A 23,523-nucleotide genomic window follows, 5' to 3' on the forward strand; every position below is an offset into this window, starting at 1 on the left:
TGGACAAGGGACACGCCACATGTTTAGTGAAGGGTTGAGCTTTCCTAAACAGGAGTTTGGGAACGTTTACTAATATTTTCCTTAGATCCTTAACATATTGGCTCCCTTTATCTGATCTTATGCCCAGGTCTCTTCATAAGGGCCATTGTGTCAAGTGTCATAAAAGGGGCAGACCCTCAGAGGGTAAGTAATTAGTTGATGATGGAATGAGCAGCCACATAGGAGTAACTAGTTGGAGTGGGACTGCATTTGAAGTGAAGCCAAGATTCCCCAAAGCAATAAACTATCTAAACAACAACAACAACAACAAGAATAACAGTAAAAACAGTCATGGGATAACAAATGTATTTGGTTACCCAATATGGATATATTGTCTTGTGTGCGATGATTTATAATCATTTTGTTTTTGTGAGATTTGGCATTGGCATATATTCAGATCCTCTCTACATATCTAATTCATTGCTTTATATTTAGTGGTTAAATTTGCTCAACAAATATTTACAAATAAACATTAACACATGTTGCTAGTTGGGAAAACAATTTTTAAGGATTGCAGGGGAGACTGTTACTAGCTTTATATCTGTTAGAAACTCAGTGTTCCAGTCCAAATATATTTTAAGGGTTATTTTCATAGATAATTTGAATAGTTCTTTGAGGGGGAAATATTTCAAACAAAATTTGTGATTTGTCGTATGATTTCTTTAATTTTTGTTTAACTAACTCCTCTCAGTTTGTGATACAAATTAATGCCTTAAACATAAGAGTCGTTCAGGATCCTCTGATTGTCTCTTACCTCATTCTGTTTAAACTCAATCGACAATTCTCCTTGTAAAAATGGATGAGATATTTGAAAGGGTCCACAAAAAAAAAACAATTATTTTTCCTTTTTAAAAATGTTTGAAATAGATGAGTTTAAACCTTGGAGATTATTACTTAGCCTATGGAGGAAAAGTAAACTGAATAGTATGTCTAGACATTGCAAATGTGAAGAGTCACTTTTCAGCTGATGACCAGCTGAAAAATGTCCCTGACTGGCTCAATAGAAAAAATCATATTGAATTGAATCAAATGAACAGAAGAAGCCTGTAATAAACTGAAGTTTTAAAGCAGCAATATGAACTCTACCAGAGTGATCAAGGATACCTGAGGACAGAAGATTGCATAAGTTCACAAAAGGATAATTTAGGCTACTTCTCTGATATGTGGCTGTATGCATGCAGTTCAATACCTAGTATTAATAAAATGTAACAATGTATGCTCACATCACCAGTGTCTATGAAGCCCATTTGTTTACCCTTTCTTCCCAGAAGAAACCACTTTTCTGAATCTTGGGTTCATCATCCCCTTGCTTTTCTTTATAATTTTGTCACATATTATTGACTATATTTCCTGTGCTATACATTAGATCCTCATGGCTATTTTGTAACTCCCAATTTGTACTTCTTAATCCTTTCCCCACTTTCAGCCATCTCCGCAAATCCCCACTTCCATATGGCAACCATCAAAATGTTCTGTATCTATGAGTTCCTGTTTTGTTTGTTCATTTATTTTATTTTTTAGATGCCACATATAAGTGAAATCATATGGTATTTGTCTTTCTCTGTGTGGATTAAATGTGCCAATCAAAAGACATAGGGTGGCTGAATGGATATGAAAACAAGACCCTTACATGTGCTGCCTACAATAATTCATCAGCCTTATTTTTGGACTTTTTGTTTTCATGTCTGATTAAAACAACTTCTTTCTAATCTAAGGTCATATAGGCATTCTTATATTTCCTCTAAAAAGTTTTAAAGAGACTGTCATTTACTTTTAAGTCTTTAATGCACCGAAAATTGATTTTCGTGTACCCTGTGAAGAACAGTTTCGATTTCAATTTTTTTACATATAATTATTTTCCCAACATTACCTTTTAAATAATTCATCTTTCCCCTAATTTTTATAATGTTGCTTCCATTATATATCATATTTCTAAGTATGTGTGACAGTTTTGGGGGCTTAAATTTTGATTAATTGGCCCATTTGTTTATCCCTATGTCAATATCACATTAATTATTATATAATTATACGATTTTATATGTGATAGGGGAAGTCAATCCACATTCTTGTTCATCAGAAATGTGTTGCCTATTCTCTCTTCATTCAGTCACATAAATTTGATCAGCTCGTTAAGTTCCAATAACAAAAATTTTGTCAGGGTATTTGATTGGAATTGCAGAAATAACCTGGACAAATTTGGGTATTTTAAGATCCATGTGATATTTGTTTCTTTCTATCCTTGAAAATGGCATGTGTGTGTTTATTTATATCCCTTTTAAAGATTTTCAAAAACCTTTCTTGTCAACTTCCTAATTTATCTGTTGCTCCATATTTTTAAAAATTAAGTTAGGCATTATGTTTACCATTTAATACAATTTGCTGAGATTTACTCACATATTTAACTTATGTGTATACCTTTTCGCATGACAGAACCTTTAGGATCATTTTACTTTTTACTGAAACACTTCTTTTTAAATTACCTGTAGTGAGATTCTGCTCATAGTAAATATTTTTTATTTGTTAGATGATCTATTTATTTCACCCTTGTTGTTAAAAGGTATTTTCAATGGGTATATAATTCCAGTTTGAAAATTCTTTTCCCTCAGTAGTATAAGCAAATTATTTCATCATATTTTGGCTTTGATTGTTGTTAGGCATGCTGTACTCAAATTAACATTTCCTGGTGGTAACCTGCTTATCCTATTTTTTGATCTTTTGTCCTTGGTGTTCTATAGTCTCATTATGATGTGTCTTGCTGTAGATTTTTTTATTCATCCTTCTGTTTATTCTGATTCATTGGGCTTCCTGAATTTAAAGATTGTTCTGTTTCATCAATTCTGGAAAATTATTAACTACTTTTATTTAAAATATTCCCTTTCTCTGTAAATCCAATTGATAATATTTTAAATATTCTCATTCAGATCTGGGTTTTATTTGTTTGTTTTTACATCTCTTTCACATTTTGTCTTTATGTACTGTACTCCAACAGGTGTTTTTCACACTTATCTTCCAATTTATTAATTGTTTATGGTTTGTCCATAATCTTCTGTTTTACCAATTCTGGTGGATTTCCAGTGTCAATTATATTTCTTATATCTAGAGAGTCATTGTTTTTCAAATATTACGTCTTATGTCTTTATAAGTTTAATTCTCTTTGTTTTTATTGACTCTTACTAATGCTTGCTTCTTCCTGTGTTCTCCATATTTCTTATTGTGAACTAATGATTGCTGAATCATTATGTGTGGAAATACTTTGAAACCAAAGTTTAAAGGTACTCTTCTTGGAAATTTGCATGAATCACTGCCAGGTGTCTGGGAGCAGTACCAAGAGGAATCACTTTAAGTTTAAATTTTTAGCATTTTTTTTATAACTGAGTAATTTAAATTCTGGCCACAATCTGCATCGAGGCTGTTTTATGGTTAGAGGGTTATAGGGGATAAACCCCTTACCCCCAATTCCAGAGTCATGGGAAAACAGATGAGATTCAGTACTGTTTTGCTTTGTGAGTAGGCTTTGTTTTTTCTTTAAGGTAAGCCATTCACTGAAGATATTATCTGTGAGAGTTTTAGATTTACATAAGGAACTGAATCTGCCTCTCATCTTGTGAAAGGTCTAGGCTTTGTATACCATCCTATGTTTGAGGCCCATTAAAGCTAAAAACTTTAGACCACTGGAGATAGAGATTGGTAGATAGGGCAGTCTGGATTAATGTTATCTTTTTTATTTCCTTTAGTGGAGGGGGTAAACTATGGGAATTTTACTTCATATCTGGGTAACTATCTTTTTATCTAAAGACATTTTGAAAGAAACTTACGTGTTCTATAAACTGGCAGTACCTAGTCAATTGGACTCTTCAATGGACTAGCGTAACTAGCCATCTAGAAAAAGAAGTCTTTTCTAAAGTACCTTTCAATGACTCTAATTGTGAAGTCTGGAGAAACATATTAGAATACTGCTAATCTGCCACCATGTTCAGGTCAGTGTATTTTAAGTTCCACAGATGCCAAATGTTGTTTCTGCTTAGTTTAAAAACATGTCGTGAGGTTGACATGGATACCTGATATAACAAAATATCCAGTATAGTATGGCTATTTCATATTGGCTTTCTGTTCCTTTAATATAGGGATAACTGTATACTTTTGTGCTTGTTTTGGATGTAGGCATCTATAACCAGTACTTATATGAAAACAGAGAAGTAAATACTGAAGTCTAGCCAATCAAGTATGACAGTTTATATTACAAATCTTTTGAACTAGTTAAAGTGACTTATTGGTACTATAATGATCTTGGAAATAGAAGCAACCTTGTGTTTGTGTGGATTATTTTCCTAGATAGTGAATTGTTTCTACCTTCGAACCTGCCTAGGAGTAGTGGCATTAAATTATACGGGCATTCTGTTAGTGTGCTGGTGTTCATAGTCTGCATAGAATTTCCTCATTTCATATACCCAAACAAAAATCATGGAAAAGAAGCACTGACTTTTTAAAGTGGAAATGATTATGTGTAGCATTACTTACATCCCTGTACACTTGCATGAAATTTCCAGATAGTCCTTCAGAGTAGTCTGCATAAAGCACATTGCACTGTTCTCATTTCAACATTTACAAGCTGTTAGCACTCTTCAAATTCTGTAGTTATCCCAGATAGGCATCTTGATTCTTTGGGTAGGATTCAGCTTTAGAAACATCTATATATAATATTATATAGTAATGCACCTTTGTATTTGTGGCCATTTGTCATGTTCCAGATAAGATGATATCTAAAGAAAGCAGAGTGTAGCATAAACAGGATGTTGTACATCTCTCACCTATTTTAACTAATACGAATTTATTCTATTATGTACCTGAGAATATTAGTTTGGCCTCTTATGATAAGATATTTTATGTTTTATTTGAAATATGTTAATTTAAAGTACATTAAAGGCATAAGTTGTAAAAGAATATTAATAACATGGATACCATTTGTATTATACTTAGGAAGAATATATTACATTTGGACCTTTAGACATGGGCATATATGCCTCATATGCTTTTCAATATTTATAGTGAGTCATTCTGTTCTATATTTTTTAATTCTTAAAATTACCTTTTAGGTTTAATATGATTTCTGATTTTTGTTTTTGAGTGCAAAGTAGAATAAACAAAATAGAAGATAATTAGCATCAAAGGAATACTTTTAGTAATTATATTTAGATTAACTGTACATCATAAATTATTGTATTAAGCAATACATTTTTTTTTGCAAATAGGATTGTGATTTCAGTGGGAATTGAATTTTTTATGTACGAAGTAGTCGCATTTTTTTCTTTTATAATTATAGAAGTTGTAAATATGTCTGTGATTTCCATTAATCTACTACAGAGCTCGAACACTTTGAATAATTTAATTGAACTTCAATTAGGAAGTGTTTAGATACCATGTGATTTCCCTGGCCTAGATTTTTGGTTATATAATGTAAAATAAAGTTTAAACGCAAAAGAGATTTTGCTGGGAAGAGTCATCAGAACTTGTGACTGAGTGGTAATCGCCAATTTGAAAGCTTAGAAGATGGATAAGATGCAGTCTGATTGGCAGAATGGGGCTATTAGGAAAAGCTGATAAGAGGTAGGGATGAGGGGTCAGAATGAGGATGAATTCTCCTTTATATTTGTTTAGTTTGAGTTAATGATGGGACAGCTGGGTAGGACTTTCAGTTAGCAACATGGAACTTGAAGATGGGTAAGAATGGTGAGTGCTGGAGCTGTTCATTTGGTATTATTAGTTCTGAGATGATATTTTCCTGGAGGAGTCGATTAGCCTTCTAGGGAACTGAATTACTGTGAAGTCTCAGAACTTAGAAGAATTTCTTTAATAAAAGTTTTCCTACCTGGGCCAAGTTGAAGAGTAAATAGGTAGGAAAGGTTTCTAAAGGCTGCCTCTTTGTAAGACACAATTGTTATACTTCCAAGATTGAATGTTCTCGTCAGGTTTTCTATGCTTGTGTATCCCTTTATGAAATAATTTGTGTGTGTGTGTGTGTGTAAGAAGTGGCTTTATGAAAAGGGCTAGAAAAGCTCCATCTGCATTTTCATTCAGCTAATCAGCATTGTAGGCTGTTGGAGTCTATTTTAGAAGTTATAAAAATGTTAAGAATTTCAAACCAAAAGAAGAGAATTGTAGCATGACCACTTAACATGAAATGTGTTTTGGATAAAATGCTACACAAATTATTGTCAGTCATATGTTGATTATGGTTTCACTGTGTGGACAGGTGTGTATATGGCCCTTTTGGGCCTGTAATCTTTGTGAAGGCAGGCTCTCCAGTGCTTAACATGATGGTAATCGCATAGTTGGCAGCCAGTACATATTAGCCGAATGGATGGATGAAACACAAAATAAGTATAGAACCAGGCCTGGCACTAGAGTTTTTGCCATTTAACTCAAAGCACAGAAAAAGGACACATGAATATATTATCAGAACATTAAATACATACGCCATAAAAAAGTTGAAAAACATATTACAAATTATAAAAGATAAAGGATTTAGTTTTTTAACCAGGCAGAATGGATGAGGATTGTGTTAAGATCACAAGGATTTTACCAAGACTTTGGGAAATATCGCTTATCTGGAATTTTTAAAAAATAAAATATTTGTCCACATAAATAAAAATAATAACATATGTATATATCATATGTATAAATTATTATATACATACTATAATAATGCTTTTAAAATAATTGATAATATACTTTTAAAAAGAAATATTGTCCTTGTATATGTGGGGAATGTTAGACTTAATCATAGTGAACCTAACTCGGCTCTCTTATTACTAAAATGACTTAATGAGATAGAATACAAAAAGGAAAGGTTATGTTTTGGCAAGATGGAAAGGACATTATGGTTCAATACCTCCACTTAACTAACCTTTAAGTGTGCAATTAACATTTAAAGGAAATAAAGTTTTGGAAGTATTGTAGAGTAATTGCAGAAATGTAAAAAAGTAGTTAAAAGCACATGGTCTGTTAGGAGAAATTCCTTCAGATAACAGTGACAGTCATCAGAAAGTGAATTTGTGATGCATAAACAATGAAGAAAAATCTGCTCATTTGGTAACATAGTTACTGCTTTCCCCTTTGTTGTTTTCTTAGTGAACTTCAGCTCATTGACATTTTCTAGGATGAAACTTACATACTGACTGAGAATTGATCTTTTAAGCACAAATTTTGAAATATTTGAAAGAAGATGCTCAGTAGTAAGTGGAAACAGCAGAAGGGAGAAATGGAAGGGCTTATGCCTATCAGGATATTTGCCTATCAACTCACAGTTTGTTAGAATTTAAGTTGTAGTTAAAATTTTATAATTTCTAGCCTCTGCTATTATGAATGACTTTCCCCTTCCAGTGTAGAGGATGTCTGAACTCATCTTTGCAATTTATTTAGAGACTATATGTAGTGCTACTAATAAGGCACCTAAAGTCAAAAGCTATTTTACATTTTTTAAGTGCAGAGTCCTTGGGCAATATGATTTTTAAATACTGGCCCAATCCACATCAGTGCACCTGTATTTTGCTCACTCTCAGGACTCCAACTCCTTTCAAAGCCCCTACTTTAGATGTTTCCAGGGGTCTCAGGGAATGTCTTACACATTCCATGAACTAATGTGCCAGCTTCCATGTACTGACTATGGGTGATTTTCCTCATTTCCTGTTTTGAACCCTCTCCTAGGGAATACTGTGGGGAGGGGGCACAGCTGTTATATACTGAAGCCCTGTAGGTGCCAAGGGTATAGGGTGTTCTGTGGCAAAGTATGGAAACGTGTTTCTTCCCTTCTCTCCTTTTTAAACATACTTAATTAGAGGGTACTAAAACAGTGCTTGTCGCATAGCTCCCCTTTCCACAGCACTCACACATATGACTGTATTGAGGGTGGGTGGACCAGGCCTAGAGATGCATCTGTGAAATAAATATACTGCACTCAGAATCACTTCAATCCTTTCCAAACCATAGGCTTTTTGTTGTTGTTGTTGTTGTTTGTTTGTTTGTTTACAAGCCCAGCCCGATTATGTGATAAATACTTCCCTTTTGTCAGGCAGGAGATTTCTCTCACAGGAGGCCTCTTCATCCACCATAGAAATAGACTTAATGATTGATTCCCAGGACTTTTCACATTAGTCTCAAAGTGTGCCTTGAACCCCTACATTTTTTCAGTTTCTCTTGACATGCTTCTGATCGGTAGCTGAAGGGGGGAGTAAAGGCAAATGAGTATTCCTATGTCTCTCTCCTCTGTCTTAAACTCCTTCCTCTTCTATTCAGGAATTTACGGGCATGAAAACATTACATACAAATGTATACTACACCTTTGTCTATAAAGTTTAGTATGTTTGTAAAAAAAAATAGGGATATTTAAGCATTGGTTATGCTGATCACTTACAACATGGGATTGTAGAGGAAGCTGACTCATTAAGCAATAAGTAGTATAACAGCAGTCGGTGTCTGTTACACATGTGACAGGGTTAGTTTTATTCCAAACCTGAGTTGCAAATAGAACTTACTAAGCATTGGCAGTTATATAAGCTTATAACTCAGTCATGAAACAGTATCCAAAATCAGATTACATCTAAGCCCACTGAATGTATTAAATATTTCATATAGCCGAACAGAGAAAGAAAAAAAATGTGTCACCTACTGTGGAGCTTGCAACCTGAAGATGAGTTAACAGGTTACCTGTAGCTAGAAGAGAAAGAAAATAATACGTTTCATATTCTGAGCTAAATTTTTATTTTAGGCTTTATTCATTCTGCGATACTTCTATCACAGTTAAAACTTAAAATTGAGGTGGAAAGTTCAAAATATGCAGAACTGATATTTTCATAATTTTAATAATGTTCCTAATCTTTCTAATTTAGTTTCTCTGTAGTAAAAATTATGCAGGAACCAAACTGATTTTTTTTGTTTTTCTTAATAACAAACTTCAGAAAAAACCCCATTAACAGAAAAATTTTACAAACCAATTGAGTAATTTGCAAATATAAAAAATATTCTGGAATATAGAAATAATACCTTGGTACTTACTTAACTTTTCATTCTATAAAACATATTAGTGAAGCAAAAATAATGGTTGTTCTTAATTTTATTTAATTATACATATATAGTTATATCAATATCAGTATTTCAAGTCAAAGGCCATGGTATTTTAAATCTGTAGTCTCATCAGTTACACAGTAGGTGCCATTGCAGGTCTAGAGCTTAATGGAAATGCAAAATTGAGTGGGAGGAGAGAAAAGATAAATGGAGAGAATGAAAGAGCACTTAGACTAGAGCATTTGATAGTTGCTTCCCCTGGGACTTAGGCTATACATTGCCTACTCAATTTTTTTTTAATGTGGAAAAATTTATAACATAAATTTACTCATTTTTAAGCATACAGTTAATTGGTATTAAGTATATTTACATTGCTGTTCAACCATCACCATTATTTCCAGACTTTTTCATCATCCCAAATAGAAACACTATATTTGTTAAGCAGTAACTCCCCATTCACCTCTGTCCCTGGGCCCTGGTAACCTCTATTCTGCTGTCTCTAAGATTCATCTCCTCTAGATACCACATATAAGTGTGTTGTAAAGTATTTGACCTTTTGTGTCTCTTTTAAGGTTCATGCATGTTTTAGTGTTATCAAAACTTCATTCCTTTTTTGGTTGAATAATATTTCTTTGTATGTATGTACCATATTTTGTCAATTCATCTGTCGATAGACAAATAGGTTGTTTCCACCTTCTGGCTATTGAATAATGATGCTATGTACATTTGTATACAAGTATCTGTTTGAGACCCTGTTCAGGTCTTTTTTGGTATATACCTAAGGGTGGCAATGTGGGGTCATATGGTAATTCTATGTTTAATCTCTGAGAAAACACCAAACTCGTTTTCATGGTGGCTGTACCACTTTGCATTCCAACCCAAGATCATCACTGCATGAGGATGAGGATTCCTGTTTTTCTGCATCCTCACCAACACTTGTTCTGTTCTTTTCTTTCTTTTTCTTTTCTTTTCTTTCTTTCTTATTTTTTTTATAACAGCCATTCTAGTGGGTTTGAAATGTTAATCTCATTGTGAGTAGAGTTTAAAAAGGATTGCTGATAATTCTTTAAATATTTGGTGGAATTCCCCAGTGAATCCATCAGGCCCTGAACTTTTCCTTATTTGGAAGTGTTTGATTACTGATTTAATCTTCTTACTTGTTAAAGGTCTAATCAAATTTTCAAATTTTTTGGACTCCGTTTTGATAGTTTGTGTTTCTAAGAATTTATCCATTTTTCTAGGTTGAGATTTGTTAGCATACAATTATTAATAATATCCTCTTGGAATACTTTTTATTTCTATAAAACATTTTATTTCTATAAGTTGTGTATTTCCAGTAATTTTCCCATTTCTTCTAGGTTAGCATTTGTTAGCATACAATTATTTGTGGTAGCCTCTTATAATCCTTGCTTAGTTCTATAAAATTAGTAGTAATGTCCCAAATTTTATTTTAGTTATTAGAGTGTTGTTTGTTGTTTCCTTATTCAATCTAGTTAGATTTGTCAATTTTGGAATCAACTTTCAATTTTATCGATTTTTCTTTATTCGTTTTCAGTTCTCTATTTTTTTTTTAACTCTGCTCCAATCTTTATTATTATTTTTTTTCCTGCTGCTGGTTTTGGTTTTAATTTGCTTTTCTAGTTCTTTGAGGTATATTGTTAGGTTATTGATTTTAGACATTTCTTTTTTAATGAAGGTGTCTATTGCTATAACTTTTCCTCTTGCCACTCCTTTTGCTGAATTCCATAAGTTTTGGCATGTTGTGTTTTCATTTTCATTTATCTCAAGGTATTTTTCTGATCTGTTGTGATTTCTTTTATTATCCATTAGTTGTTGCAAGAGTGTGTTGTTTATTTCTGCATATTTGTGAATTTTCCAGTACTTCTGTTATTTCTTTTTAGTTACATTCCATTGTGATCACAAAAGATACTTTGTGTATTTCAATCTGTTAAAATTTATTAAGAATTGTTTTATGGCCTGACATGTGTTCTGTCTTGAAGAACATTCTATAAGCACTTGAAAAGAATGTACATTCTGCTGTTTTCGGGTATAGTGTTTCGTATATATCCGTTAGAATAATTGGTTTATAGTTCTCTATTTTCCTGTTATTCCATCTACTTGTTCTCTATTTTCTTGTTATTCTGTCTACGTGTTTCATGCATTATTGAAAGTTGGGTGTTGAATACTCCAACAATTATTGCAGAACTGTCTATTCCTTCTTTAAATTCTGCCAATTTTTATTTCATATATTTTGGAGTTCTATTCTTAGGTGGGCATGTGTTTATAATAATGATATTTTCTTGATGGGTTAAAACTTTTATTAATATGAAATATCTGTCTTTGTCTTATGTTACCTTTCTGATTTAAAATCTGTTTTGTCTGATAATAATATAGCTACCTCAGCATCAATTTTTGGTTGCTATTTACATAGAATACCTTTTTTATTCTTCTGCTTTCAACATCTTTGTATCTTTTTATCTAAAGTGAGTCTCATTTAGAATCCATGTAGATGCATATGTTTGTTTTTATTTTTATTTATTTTTAATTGTAGTATAATTTCATGTAACATATTAGTTTCAGTATATAACATAATGACTATACACATTGTCATGTGTACTATACACATGGCATGATCACCATATTAAGATTACCATAAGACTTATTATGATCACCATAATAAGTCTAGTTAACATCTGTCTCTGTACATAGTTATAGAAATGTTTTTTTCCTTTATTTTTCATATGATGACTTTTAAGATTTAGCAACTTTTGAAAATGCAATACAGAATTACTAACTATATCACTATATTATACATTATATCATGATGTATTTATTTATTTTATAGCTGAAAGTTTATACTTTTGATCCCTGTCACCTAATTTGTCTCCCCACTCCCGGGCCCCAGCAGCCATCAATCTGTTCTCTGTATCTATGAGCTTCTTTTATAGTTTGTTTTTTGATTCCACATATAAGTGCACTCATATGGTATTTATCTATCTCAGTTTGACTTATTTCATTTATCATAGTGTCCTCAAGGTCCATTTTTGTTGTTGCAAATAACAAGATTTCATTCTTTTCTTAAGGCTAATAGTATTTATTTTACACACACACACACACACACACACACACACACACACACTCCATATCTTTTTTTATTTATTCATCCACTGATGGACACTTAGGTTGTTTCTAAGTCTTGGCTATTGTAAATAATACTTCAAAGGACATAGAGGTGCATATATATCTTTTTTAATTACTGTTTTCATTTTCTTTGGATAAATACCTGGAAATGGAATCGTTGGATCATATGGTAGTTCTATTTTTAATTTTTTGGAAGAACACCATGCTCTTTTCCATAGCAGCCACATCAATTTACATTCTCACCAACCATGTACAGTGCTTGTTTATTTTTTTAAATTCTGCCAACCTCTTCCTTTAAATGGGAGAGTTTACCTAATTTACATTTAAAGTAATTATTCATTAAGAAGAGCTTATTTCTTCCATTTAGTTGTTTTCTGCATGTTTTTCTTCTTTAATTTCTCTATTACTATCTATTTTTGTATTTTTTTTGATAGCCTGCTGTTTTGTTCCCATCTTTATTTCTGTATAATTTTTAGTTGTTTTCTTAGCAGTTGCCTTAGGGATTATAATTTACACCTTAAATTTACAACCTAGTTTTAATAGTACAAAATTAGTTTTAGTAATATATAAATACTGTTCCTTCCTATGCATCTCTGCCCTTCCCTTTTATATTGTTATTATCACAGATCACATCTTTATAAATTGTATGCTCATCAATGTAAGTTTATAATTATTGCTTTATGCATTTGCCTTCTAAATCATATAAAAAAGAGTTGCAAACCAAAAGTACAATAACATTGGCTTTTTTGTTTACTTTTATAAGTACTCTTTATTTCTTTTCTGTTTTTGGAAATGGCTTAGTTTGGAAATGGCTTAGTTTCTCCTTCATGCATGAAGAATAATTTTGCTAGATATAGAATTCTTAGCAGAAATTATTATTCTTTATTAGTATTATTTTTTTAATTTTAGAATTTCAGATGCGTTATCCTACTGCCTTTTGGCTCCCATGGAAGAAATGAGATATTAATCTTTTTGAAGATCCCTTGACTATGACAATTAATTTGATTCTTATTGCTTAAAATATTATTTTTCTATGTTTTGACAATTTGATTAGAAAGTGTCTAGTGTGAATCTCTTTGATATTCTGTTAGGAATTGGTGAGCCTCTTGGATATGTAAATTTATATCTTTCATCAGCTTTGGGAGGTTTTCAGCCGTTATTTCTTCAAATGTTTTTTTTTTTTTTTCCTGCCCCCTTCTCTCCTGAGAATCCTATGATGTATATGTTGGAATGCTTGATGTTCCCCCACGCTCTGTTTATTTTTCTTCATTCTCCTGCCCCCTCCCCCTCCCCCCGCTTCTCAGACAATTATTTCTATTCCCTTATCTTCAAATTCACTGATCCTTTTTTTTTGTGTACATAGGCAATACTTTCCTGTTTCTTTGCATACTTTGTATGTTTTTTTTATTGTTGAGAACTGTACATTTGAGTATATTACAACACTGGAAATGTGAGTCTCCTATTCCTTACAGATGCTGATTTTTGCTTTCTGAGGGGTGTAGGCATTTACTTGTGACTTTTTCAAAAAATTATTGCAAAGTGTACATTTCTTGTATGTAGTTATTGATGTTTGGGTTTTATTATCTCTACTGTCAGCTAGTGATCTAACAAAGATTTCCTTTAATGTTTGGTTCCAAAAAGCAGGAAAGACATTTTTATGTATTTAAATCTTCTGGTAGATGCCATTAGAGGAAGCTGCTGCAGCTTGAAAGGATTGAAACCAAGGGAAACATATTCACTGGTCCATTAGAGAGCTGCCAAACCAACCAAAATGTACGGCCCCACAAGGTCCCTCCTGCCTACCTTGGTATCAGCTAGCCCCTCCAAGAACTTGGGCACTATTGTCATAGTGGTGCTGAGGAATGGAAAATAGTATTTGTTTTGTGCATGTCATTCTCTTACCAGAGAACAGCAGTATTTCTGTTCATGAAATACTTATTTTTTTGTAAGTATTAATCAGGACCCAGAATTCTGAAATAGTTTTTTAAATCACTCTTTCCAGCTCTGTGTTTGCTTTATTGGAAGCACCAATCCCTGGAACTTCCTTCTCTTCCATTCTGTGTCAACCCTACTTTCTTAAATCTTTTTTCCTGCTTGCCTTCTGTTCATATGTCTTTTTTAAAATCCCATACAAGTCCCTTAAAGGTTGTTTGCAGGTTAATGTAGTGATAATTAGAACTGTACCAAAATCCAAGGTGAACTAGGCTGAGAAAAATTAATGAGTTTTGATTACCTTATACATTAGATTTGAGCATGCATTACTTTTGCTGATTGTCCATTAAAGTAAAAATACATTGTGTATTTAAATATAGATATTGTAAATAATTAGAGATTGGTTTTTCAGGCTTAAGGTGGTTTATAAGATTGAAAAGGATTTCAAATTTTGCCAATTATGAAGAGTTGACTTACTATTATTATTATTATTATTATTATTGCATGAGTTAATTTCTACATAGTATTTTTCTGTTTTCTATATGGATTGACTAATTATCATGATAGAAAATAAATTCTAAAATTATATATTTAAGTCCAAGAAGTTTAGACAATTTGTTGCTATATCATGCCATTTATGCTATATGATCTTTTTATATAACATTTATATGCCATAGCACATAGTAATCAGATATATTTATATGTTTATTCGCATTAAATTATAGTTCATTTTTTGGTTAAGTTTGTAGGAAGAAAGTGTGGAAACCCTGGTACTTTAACAGAACCACAGTCCGAAATTTATATACTGACCTATTTGATCACTTTTAGAGTTGTTAATGCATGCTTAATAATTCTACTAATAAAATGCTAAATTTTTATACTCATTTCTTTTTAGAACCTTATAAAACACCTTCCTGAGCAGAAGGTGCTCAATGAATTAGCACAGCTGAAAAGTGAATATGATGACCTTTGTGAGCCTGAACAATTTGGAGTTGTGGTACGTATCTAGCATATGTCAACTTGGAAGTAACGCTTGTCAGAAACAGTGAAAAGAATTTTAATTGTTGATTTTTTTACTGTATAATAACATAATTTAATATAATATTGGCCTTCAGAATAACATCCTTTGTTTTTCTATCATTTGTCATAATATTGAAAAATGAAGAAATTAAAATTTACATTCTATAAAATATTTCAAACTATCTCATGAAAACTCCTCCATACCAGAGTCTATATTTAATCCTATTACTATATGAAAAATAGTATATATATATTATTGTATTGTCTATTTTTACTTGTATTTAGATCTTGATGTCAGCATTTACCCCCTCCCCCCACATTTAGGCTAATAAAAAGGGTAATAACTAGATAAATATTCTAGGGACTCTGTGGTATATATTATGTCAGAAAAAGCACAAGAATGTTCATATTTCCTATAGAGTCATTAATTTATGGAAAGCTTTAAATACACTGTTTCAGCTGGAAAGAAAAGCTCAAATACACATCATGCTTTAGTGTGGTTGGTTATATCATTATCAAAATGTATTATGTTTCTTTATCCCCTCTTTATTTTAAGGTGTACAAAAGATGACTAGGTAAAAATTATATATTAAAGAATGTAGTTATATATTTTAAGTACTTCTCAAACCTGCTATTCAAATAATTGCCTCAAAAAATAGTGGGAAAGAGGGCATGGTGATTTATTTATTTCTTAGATAAAAAGCTTTTTGATTTAGGTATTCGCTACAAGTTTGCTGTCTGTATGAATAAACAGTTGTAGTACAGCTACCAGCTTTACCCTGGCTTCTTGACCATTTTCTATTTGCTTAGTAAGACTTAAAATTACGATCAGTCCTAATAGTCAAACACTGTGTTTCCTTCATCCAAAATATTTTATAACCTGTTTTTTCTAACTTTTTAAAAATTACGTTTATTGAGGTAACATTTGGTTAATACAATTATAAAATTTTCAGGTGTACATTATCATTTGACATATGTATATTCTATTGTGTGTTCACCACCCAAAGTCCAGTTTCTTTCAGCTACCAAATATTTGATCCTCTTTACCCACTTCACCCTCCTCCTCCCTCACCCCCTACCCTCTGGTAACCACTAGTCTATAGTCCATGTCCATGATTCTTTGTTTGTCCTGTTCATTTGTTGCTTTTAGGTTTATATCCTGCATATAAGTGATATCATGTGATGTTCAACTTTTTCTGTCTGGCTTATTTTGCTTAGCATGATTATCTCAAGGTCCATCCATGTTGTCACAAATGTCAGTATTTCATCTCTTCTGATTGCTGAGTAATATTCCATTGTGTATATTACTACAGCTTCTTTAGCCAATCATGTATCGTAGGACAGTTCGATTGCTTCCATATCCTGGCCACTGTGAACAATACTGCTATGAACATTGGTATGTAATATCTTTATGGATATAGGTTTTCAAGACTTTGGGGTCAATACCCAGTAGAGGGATTGCTGGATCATATGGTAGATCAATTCTTAGTGTTTTGAGGAACCTCCATACTGTTTTCCATAGTGGCTGTACCAATTTGCAGTCCCACCAGCAATGTATGAGGATAACTTTTTTAATCGTAATGTATTCGAATTGATCTGGTTTGGTCTTTTGAATTTTAAAAATCATTAACTGCTTGCCCATATTTAGACTTTATTAATTCTCAGATATGGCATTGCATATAGTGATGTAGGAGGATTCTTTCCAATCCTTGAAAAGCAAATCAGGAATGTATATTTGGTATTTGAGAGAGCATGTAAATGTACCAGAAGCAGATATTTCTCTCATTTTTGAGTTAGGTAAATCAATCAACTAACTGGTTGGATATTATTAATTAAATAACAACACTTTAGTGCCATATGAAATAATAAAATTTTCCAGACCAAAGTCCACACTTGAAACCTAAGCTGTTTGAATTCATATTATAATTGAAACTAGGCTATGTACCATCTGAGAATTCAGCTGTATCATGATGGTTATGAGTTTTACAGTAGGTACACTACAGAATTTCTCTGAAGCCATTTTTTTTGAATGCAGTTTATCTTGGAAGATGTATTAGTTTGCCAAGCAAGTCCTTCAAGAGGCATATCCTTGGTACTACACTGAGGAAATGAAGTTTGGGGACATAAAAAGCAATATACCTTCTGAACTAAAAGCAAAATAGAAAATGGAAGATATTTCTTGTTTATGCACATAACCATAAATAATTCTGGGGCTGTGTGCATGAAGTCACCTGGTCGTCTTATTCACTCTTACCATCTTTAGCTACGTGCCTGCAGGGAAAAAAAGTCAAAGACATTATAAAGTAGTTTATGATATATAAATTTTCTAAGGCAGTGTCAATCAGTATTTGCCAAATAAAGTTTAGATAACCTTGTATCTAGCCAAAAGAAATTTGAAATAATGCTGTGCTTTAGTTTTTTAAGTGTGCATGCTTTGCTGTGCTTAGGACAATATTTTATCTACAATAGGAAATAGATAAATGTTTATTGAATTATAGGACAGTTATTAAACCCACATGTGAGCTTCTGATTTAAAGTAGCATATTTTAGATTTGTAAAAGTAAAAATTATGGTAAAACATATTTCTCCTATTCTATGCTGAAATGAAATATACTTCTCTGTGAGTATACCCAAATACCTTTAACCCTTAAAATTTATCCACAGCCTGCATTTAGGGCAACTTTGCAAATGTGTAGAATCATCTGCACTGATGAGAGAGGCTCCAAACTGATAGTTTTGCTTCTCTTTTCCTCCATCAAAGCTATTACTGTAGTCTTCTTAAAACCTCTTCATCATATATCTGTATCAAAAAATTTCATTGTCTCCCAGATTTTACAGAATAAAACTTGAGCTCTTTAGCATTCTCATTCTGCCTCTGCCTCTGTGGCTTTATATCTTCCTACACACTCTTTGGTGTGCTCAGTGAATTGGTGTCTTTATGACATTTTAGATTTTACCTCAGTGGGACTCATTGCCATTTCAGCATTTTTTCTTACTTGTTTCTATTCAATAGTCTTTCATTTTTTCATAGCAGCTATACCATTTCTTACCTGTTCTCCTCCAGTCTTCTATCCCTCCACTCCTCGTTCTTTTCACTTACTACAAACAACCTAATTTCTTACTCACCAGAGAAATGGGAAAACACTTAGGCTTCAGAACTTCTAATATCTCTTCTACCTAAAAAGTTATCTCTACCCCTATCTTTTATTAACTTATTCTCTATCAAACCCGGCAAGAGGGATACCTTATTTAATATGTCTAATATTGTTCTTGTTATTATTAGTGATAGAAACATAAAATGTATTGAGGAGTTACTTTGTCAGATACCGTGCTAAGCAATTTTGCATGCAGTATCTCATATATTCCTTACCACTCTGTGAGACTGACACTGTTATTAGTGTCATATTATGGATTAGGGAACCGAGGCCAAGGCAAGCTGGAGAACTTGTCCAAGGTTACATAGTAAATAGTAGATGCAAAATTCAAATCCAGGCAGCCTGATTTCATAGACTATGCTTTTAACCACTGTCCTGTACTGGGATGGGTGTGTATGTGCTGTATGTGCTGTATGTGTAAGATGCTCTACTACATGCTAATTTACTTATCTCTGTTTGGGGCATTATTATCTCCACCTATTTTAGTTCTGTTATCCTATTGCCTCTTCATTTTGTCAGTCTCCACTCTGTCTTTCTTTTTAGAAAACAACAACAACAACAACAATCATCTTCAGTCATTCCTTGCCTAAAAACTGATGAATGGATAGCTGGGTAGATGGATGAATAAAAATCCTTCATTGGCCCTGAGGTCCCTTGATACCGACTTACCTCTCTCCATGTCCTAACAGCAGTTCTTTCAAACATTAGTCTCCTTTAGCTGTCTACTTCCTTAACTTCAACAAACAGCAATCAGAATTCTGCCTTAAATAAGGCACTGATCTAGGAGAGGTCATTAATTACTTTCTAATTGCATCAAAAATGTACATCAGATCTAGTCCGCTTATCTTTGCTGTCACCACCTTAGCCCAAAGCCAACATTATCATTCCCTTTAACCATTACTATATACTTTTAGCTTGTTTTCGCTATTTACACTTTTGCCCTTCTCCAAATCAGTCTCAGCACAGCCCTTGATGTGACATTTCTAGAGTGCATTCATGTTGCCTCATAATATTTATCTGCTTAAAGCATCAGTGTGTTGTATGGCACTGAGGCAACAATATAAACTCCTTACCACAAGTTGCCACTTTTCCTACTTTTATCTCCCGCTGTTTGGCTTCTTACTCATTATGCCTCAGCCACATTATATTTGACTTTTCAGTTTTTTTAAATTTATCATACTCTTTCCTGCCTCTGGCCCATTACGCATGAGACTCCCTGTTACTCCCACTCATTGCCTACCTCTCTCCTGCTTGTTCTTCGTGTCTCAGCTTAAATTTCATTCTCCTGGTCATGTCTTCACTTACCTATCAGTCAAAATTAGGTCTCCCTATTAAATTCTCACAAAGCACTTTTTTTTTTCTGTTCTTTAACAATAAATACTCTTTCCTGATTTTATTCCTATAACCCTTACCAGTGCCCGGTAGAGTTTGCATTATTATATAACTGCCTGGATGATAAAAACAGAATCATATCAGTTAGGGCTAGACATGCCAGAAATGATATTACTCCTGCATGATTCGTTAAAATCATCATCATCAAACAAAAAAAAAACAATAAAATTTGCAAAACTGGGGGGAAAATATGGTTTTGACTCTTAGAAAGAAATAAACATGTCTGAGACAGTGACTGGACTATAAAGCTTTCTCTAAACTTTTTGGTTTTTTTCAGCAACCACATCATGGGTTTGCTTGTATTCACATATAATAAGTTAAAAAGAAACCCAAAAAAGAGAAAAAGTAAAAAGAAAAAAACAAAAAAATCCAGGGACCTTTCCTCTGTCTAGAGGCAGACCTCCTGATAAGAGAGAAATGCTAGTTCCCACACCTCCTATGATCAATAATCCTTTTCATTAAGGGGCTAGATTGGCTGCATAGCTTCCCACTGACTTGTCTTCCAACCTGCCTCCCACAGAATTGAATCTGGTACATCTTTGTAATTTTGTGCTGTACCTTTCCCAGAGAAAAAGCACAGACCTTTGAAAGCTCTGCCAGTTAGAACCCCCAGCAGGAACTTTTAGACTCTTCAGAGTGTGTTTGCAGCTCTGCTGTTTTCCATCCTCAGAGTTTTGGAAATTCCCACTTGTCTTGCACTGAGAATATAGAACCATACTGTGTATATCTATTAAACTAACTCATCTTCTAAGAAAAAGAATGCAATAATTAGTTCTCTTAGTAATCGGGACTTTGTTTTTCTGACTTCAAAATTACCCTATATTTTTCAATTAAAATATTCTAAAGTTATTACCTAGGAAAAAGATGTTGAGATAGCCCTATGCATAAAAACATTTATAATGAAAAGCACAGATTATGTGATATTGCTAACAGCACACTTATTTTTTTTCTTTTTCTACACAAATATATGAAGGAAAGAGGAGTAGATTTAGATTAATGCCTATGGTTGGAAGTACAACTATAAAGTCGGCATGCTTTCTAATTTAAAAAAAAATATATAAGAGCTTATGAGCTGTATTCAAGATAGCTTAACCAGGTGAAAAGGACATTCTTAAAAGGGTTTTTATTTTCTCCCACATATCATCAAAGGCAATTACTTTGGATGGGAAATTTTAGCTCCTCTATTCCATTAACATTAAATCATTATTCAGGTTTGCATATTCATTGGGAAAATCACATTTTTCTTTATTTTATCTGTGCTTATTCAATGTTCAGCATTTTGGAATGTAATACCTTGATTGTTTCTGTTTTCATTCTTTCTTTAAATATGAATGTTAGCTCTTTTGTGTGCATTTATTTTATCTGAAAAAAAGCTGGTTTAATTTGAGATAAGGCAAAAGAAAACTCCCTATGATTCATTTCCAAATCCATGTATTCATATTCCTTTTTAGTTCATTAATTTTTCATAGTAATCCATTTTGTGACAGGATTAATTTATTTCCATCAGTTTTTGCAATAAAATAAGTACAATAAAACCACCTGAAAAGTGAGTATTCAGATTAAGTCTATGGATGTCAATCAATTTTACTATTGATTGCTTTTCATTTAATTAAAAAATCAAAAATTAACCCTTCCCCCTAATACAACAGTGTAGCAGCATAGTCAATGTTTTCATGGACGTTTTTGGCCTCAAACAGTTGTTTTCAGAAAGATGTTTTGAAATCCTTGCTCAAATTCTTAGTATGATTCTTCTGAGTTTATAATGTCTTTCGGGACAGACATTGTTACTGTGTTCTCTTACAGACCAGACGAGTAGACATTTGTTGATGCATAATTTCCATATATCACTATCTTTGGGGCAAATATATTTTTTTTATCAACACATCTTTATTTTTCTGTTATCGAGTCAGTTTTCAACACTCTTTTTTCAAAGCTTCATTTTATAGATTAACTATGGCTCTCATCTCTTTTGGCATCTAATATATAAGCATTTGCCATTGACTCTATGTAGCAGGTACACTTGAATTGATTATTTTGTCCAGGTCGGGTACTTGGTGTACAGAAGAAAGTACAGCCATGAGCAGGAGAAACCTTGCCCCTGAGGAGGTTATTATTAAAAGAGAATAAGAAGAAAAATTTCTTTTTAGCAGAGAATCACAGGTGTCCCCATTTTATTTCCATATTACCAGGCAGAGTTTTGCTCAGTCATTGAGTCTGGATCTCACAACTTTTATAGGCAGTTCTGCCTGCTGTCTAACTTAAGTCCGCCCATCTATAGTCTGACTTCATTTTCATAATCTTACAAAATTATTCTGATACAAAATTATTCCGTATGTTCAATGCGCAATGGCATCTAATCGTATTTAACTGTTTGGAGAAAGCACTTTGTAACAAATGTATATTTGTTGCAAATGTATCTGTTAATCCTATTGAAGTCTTAACATTATATTTTGAAGAGACCAGAAGATCAGTTATGCTCAGATATGATGGTAGTTGAAGGTGTGTTTCTTAGCAGTGCAAAAAGGGAGGATGATAGAAAGAACCTTAAAGGCAAGCGACATGTGACTGCAGGAGGGAGGTGTGGCCACCTCCTCTCTCACACATCATTTTTATACTTGTTCCTTTTTTCTTTCTCTCTATATTATTTTGGTAGTTTGGCAGTAGATCAATATTCACCAGCTATATAGGTAGTGGAATGTGTATAATTCAAATTATGTAAATAAAATTGTGTCTAACTCTTCGGGGAAATAACCCACTTATAGCTACTTTCACTAAAGCTGTCAATGCATTTTTAATATAGTACAGATCAGCTGAAGAAATGATAGCTGCTTGATGTGATTTGATAAACAAGTACCTCATAACACAAATAAATCCCTTACATAATATAACACCATGGTCAACCTCCTACATCACTTCAAGGAATGAATTATAAAACAAAGGATGCCAGTCAGCTAAAATGCTTCAAGGGACCACAACTGAAAATGAACATACATTTGAAGCGAGTTTTTGTTGTATTTACTTATATCACTTAGGTGTGCTCAAATGCCTTTATGAGACATGAGCCTTTTAATAATTTTATCTGTGGCTGGGGATGTTGCTCAGTGCTTTCTATTATTTCTAATCCAAGACACTTCCTTACATACCAAATCCTCTAATGGAGATTCAACTGTTGTCTATCAGTGTACCCTGGAATATTCATAAAAATGTATGCTTAGAATTGCGGCAAATTCTGTTAGTATGACCTGATTTGTGGTTCTTGTCAAGAGACGCACCCAATATAGTGTCACATCCTCCATAGGGTCTTGATTTTATAATAACACATTTTCAGTAATAGCATTTCTAATAGTAAATTATTATGAATTTAAGCTGGCTAAAGGGAGCAGAGCACAATATTTACAGTGTATTCAATAGATAATAAGCACTGTTCTTCGCCAAATCCCCGGTAACACACATTTCTTACTTTTAAATAAGAGAAACTTTTCCTCAGATTCAGGGGAACAATCAGGGATCATGATTCCTTCTACCTGAGAATTTCTGAGGATGAGTAAAGAGGGTAATAACAACAATAGCTATTGTCCTAGAGTACTTACACTGTGTCAGCTACTACGACAGGAGTGTGCTCATAGTATGTCACTTAAGTCTTACTGCAACTTGCATGAATTACTTAAAGGATACATTTTACTTGTGAGGAAATAAAGTCTCAGAAACATCAGGTAACGTTCACTAAAAGTAGTACAATTACAAATTGACAAAACTGTAGTTCAAGTCCAGGTCTGTGTAACTT

At 32.9% G+C, this 23,523-nt stretch overlaps 1 protein-coding gene across 7 annotated transcripts in view; it reads left to right on the forward strand.

Moving 5' to 3' along the window:
* The window catches only part of DIAPH2 (diaphanous related formin 2), a 776,708-nt gene that overhangs the window by 346,938 nt on the left and 406,247 nt on the right, over positions 1 to 23,523 (forward strand). For all 7 annotated transcript variants that reach the window (XM_036226378.1, XM_036226383.1, XM_036226380.1 and 4 more), the window contains one exon: positions 15,068 to 15,169. In XM_036226378.1, the coding sequence (XP_036082271.1) occupies positions 15,068 to 15,169 (102 nt within the window). The remainder of the gene's footprint in view (positions 1 to 15,067; positions 15,170 to 23,523) is intronic.

This window comes from Rousettus aegyptiacus, unplaced genomic scaffold, assembly GCF_014176215.1.
Source record: "Rousettus aegyptiacus isolate mRouAeg1 unplaced genomic scaffold, mRouAeg1.p scaffold_m13_p_9, whole genome shotgun sequence".
Taxonomy (NCBI): domain Eukaryota; kingdom Metazoa; phylum Chordata; class Mammalia; order Chiroptera; family Pteropodidae; genus Rousettus; species Rousettus aegyptiacus.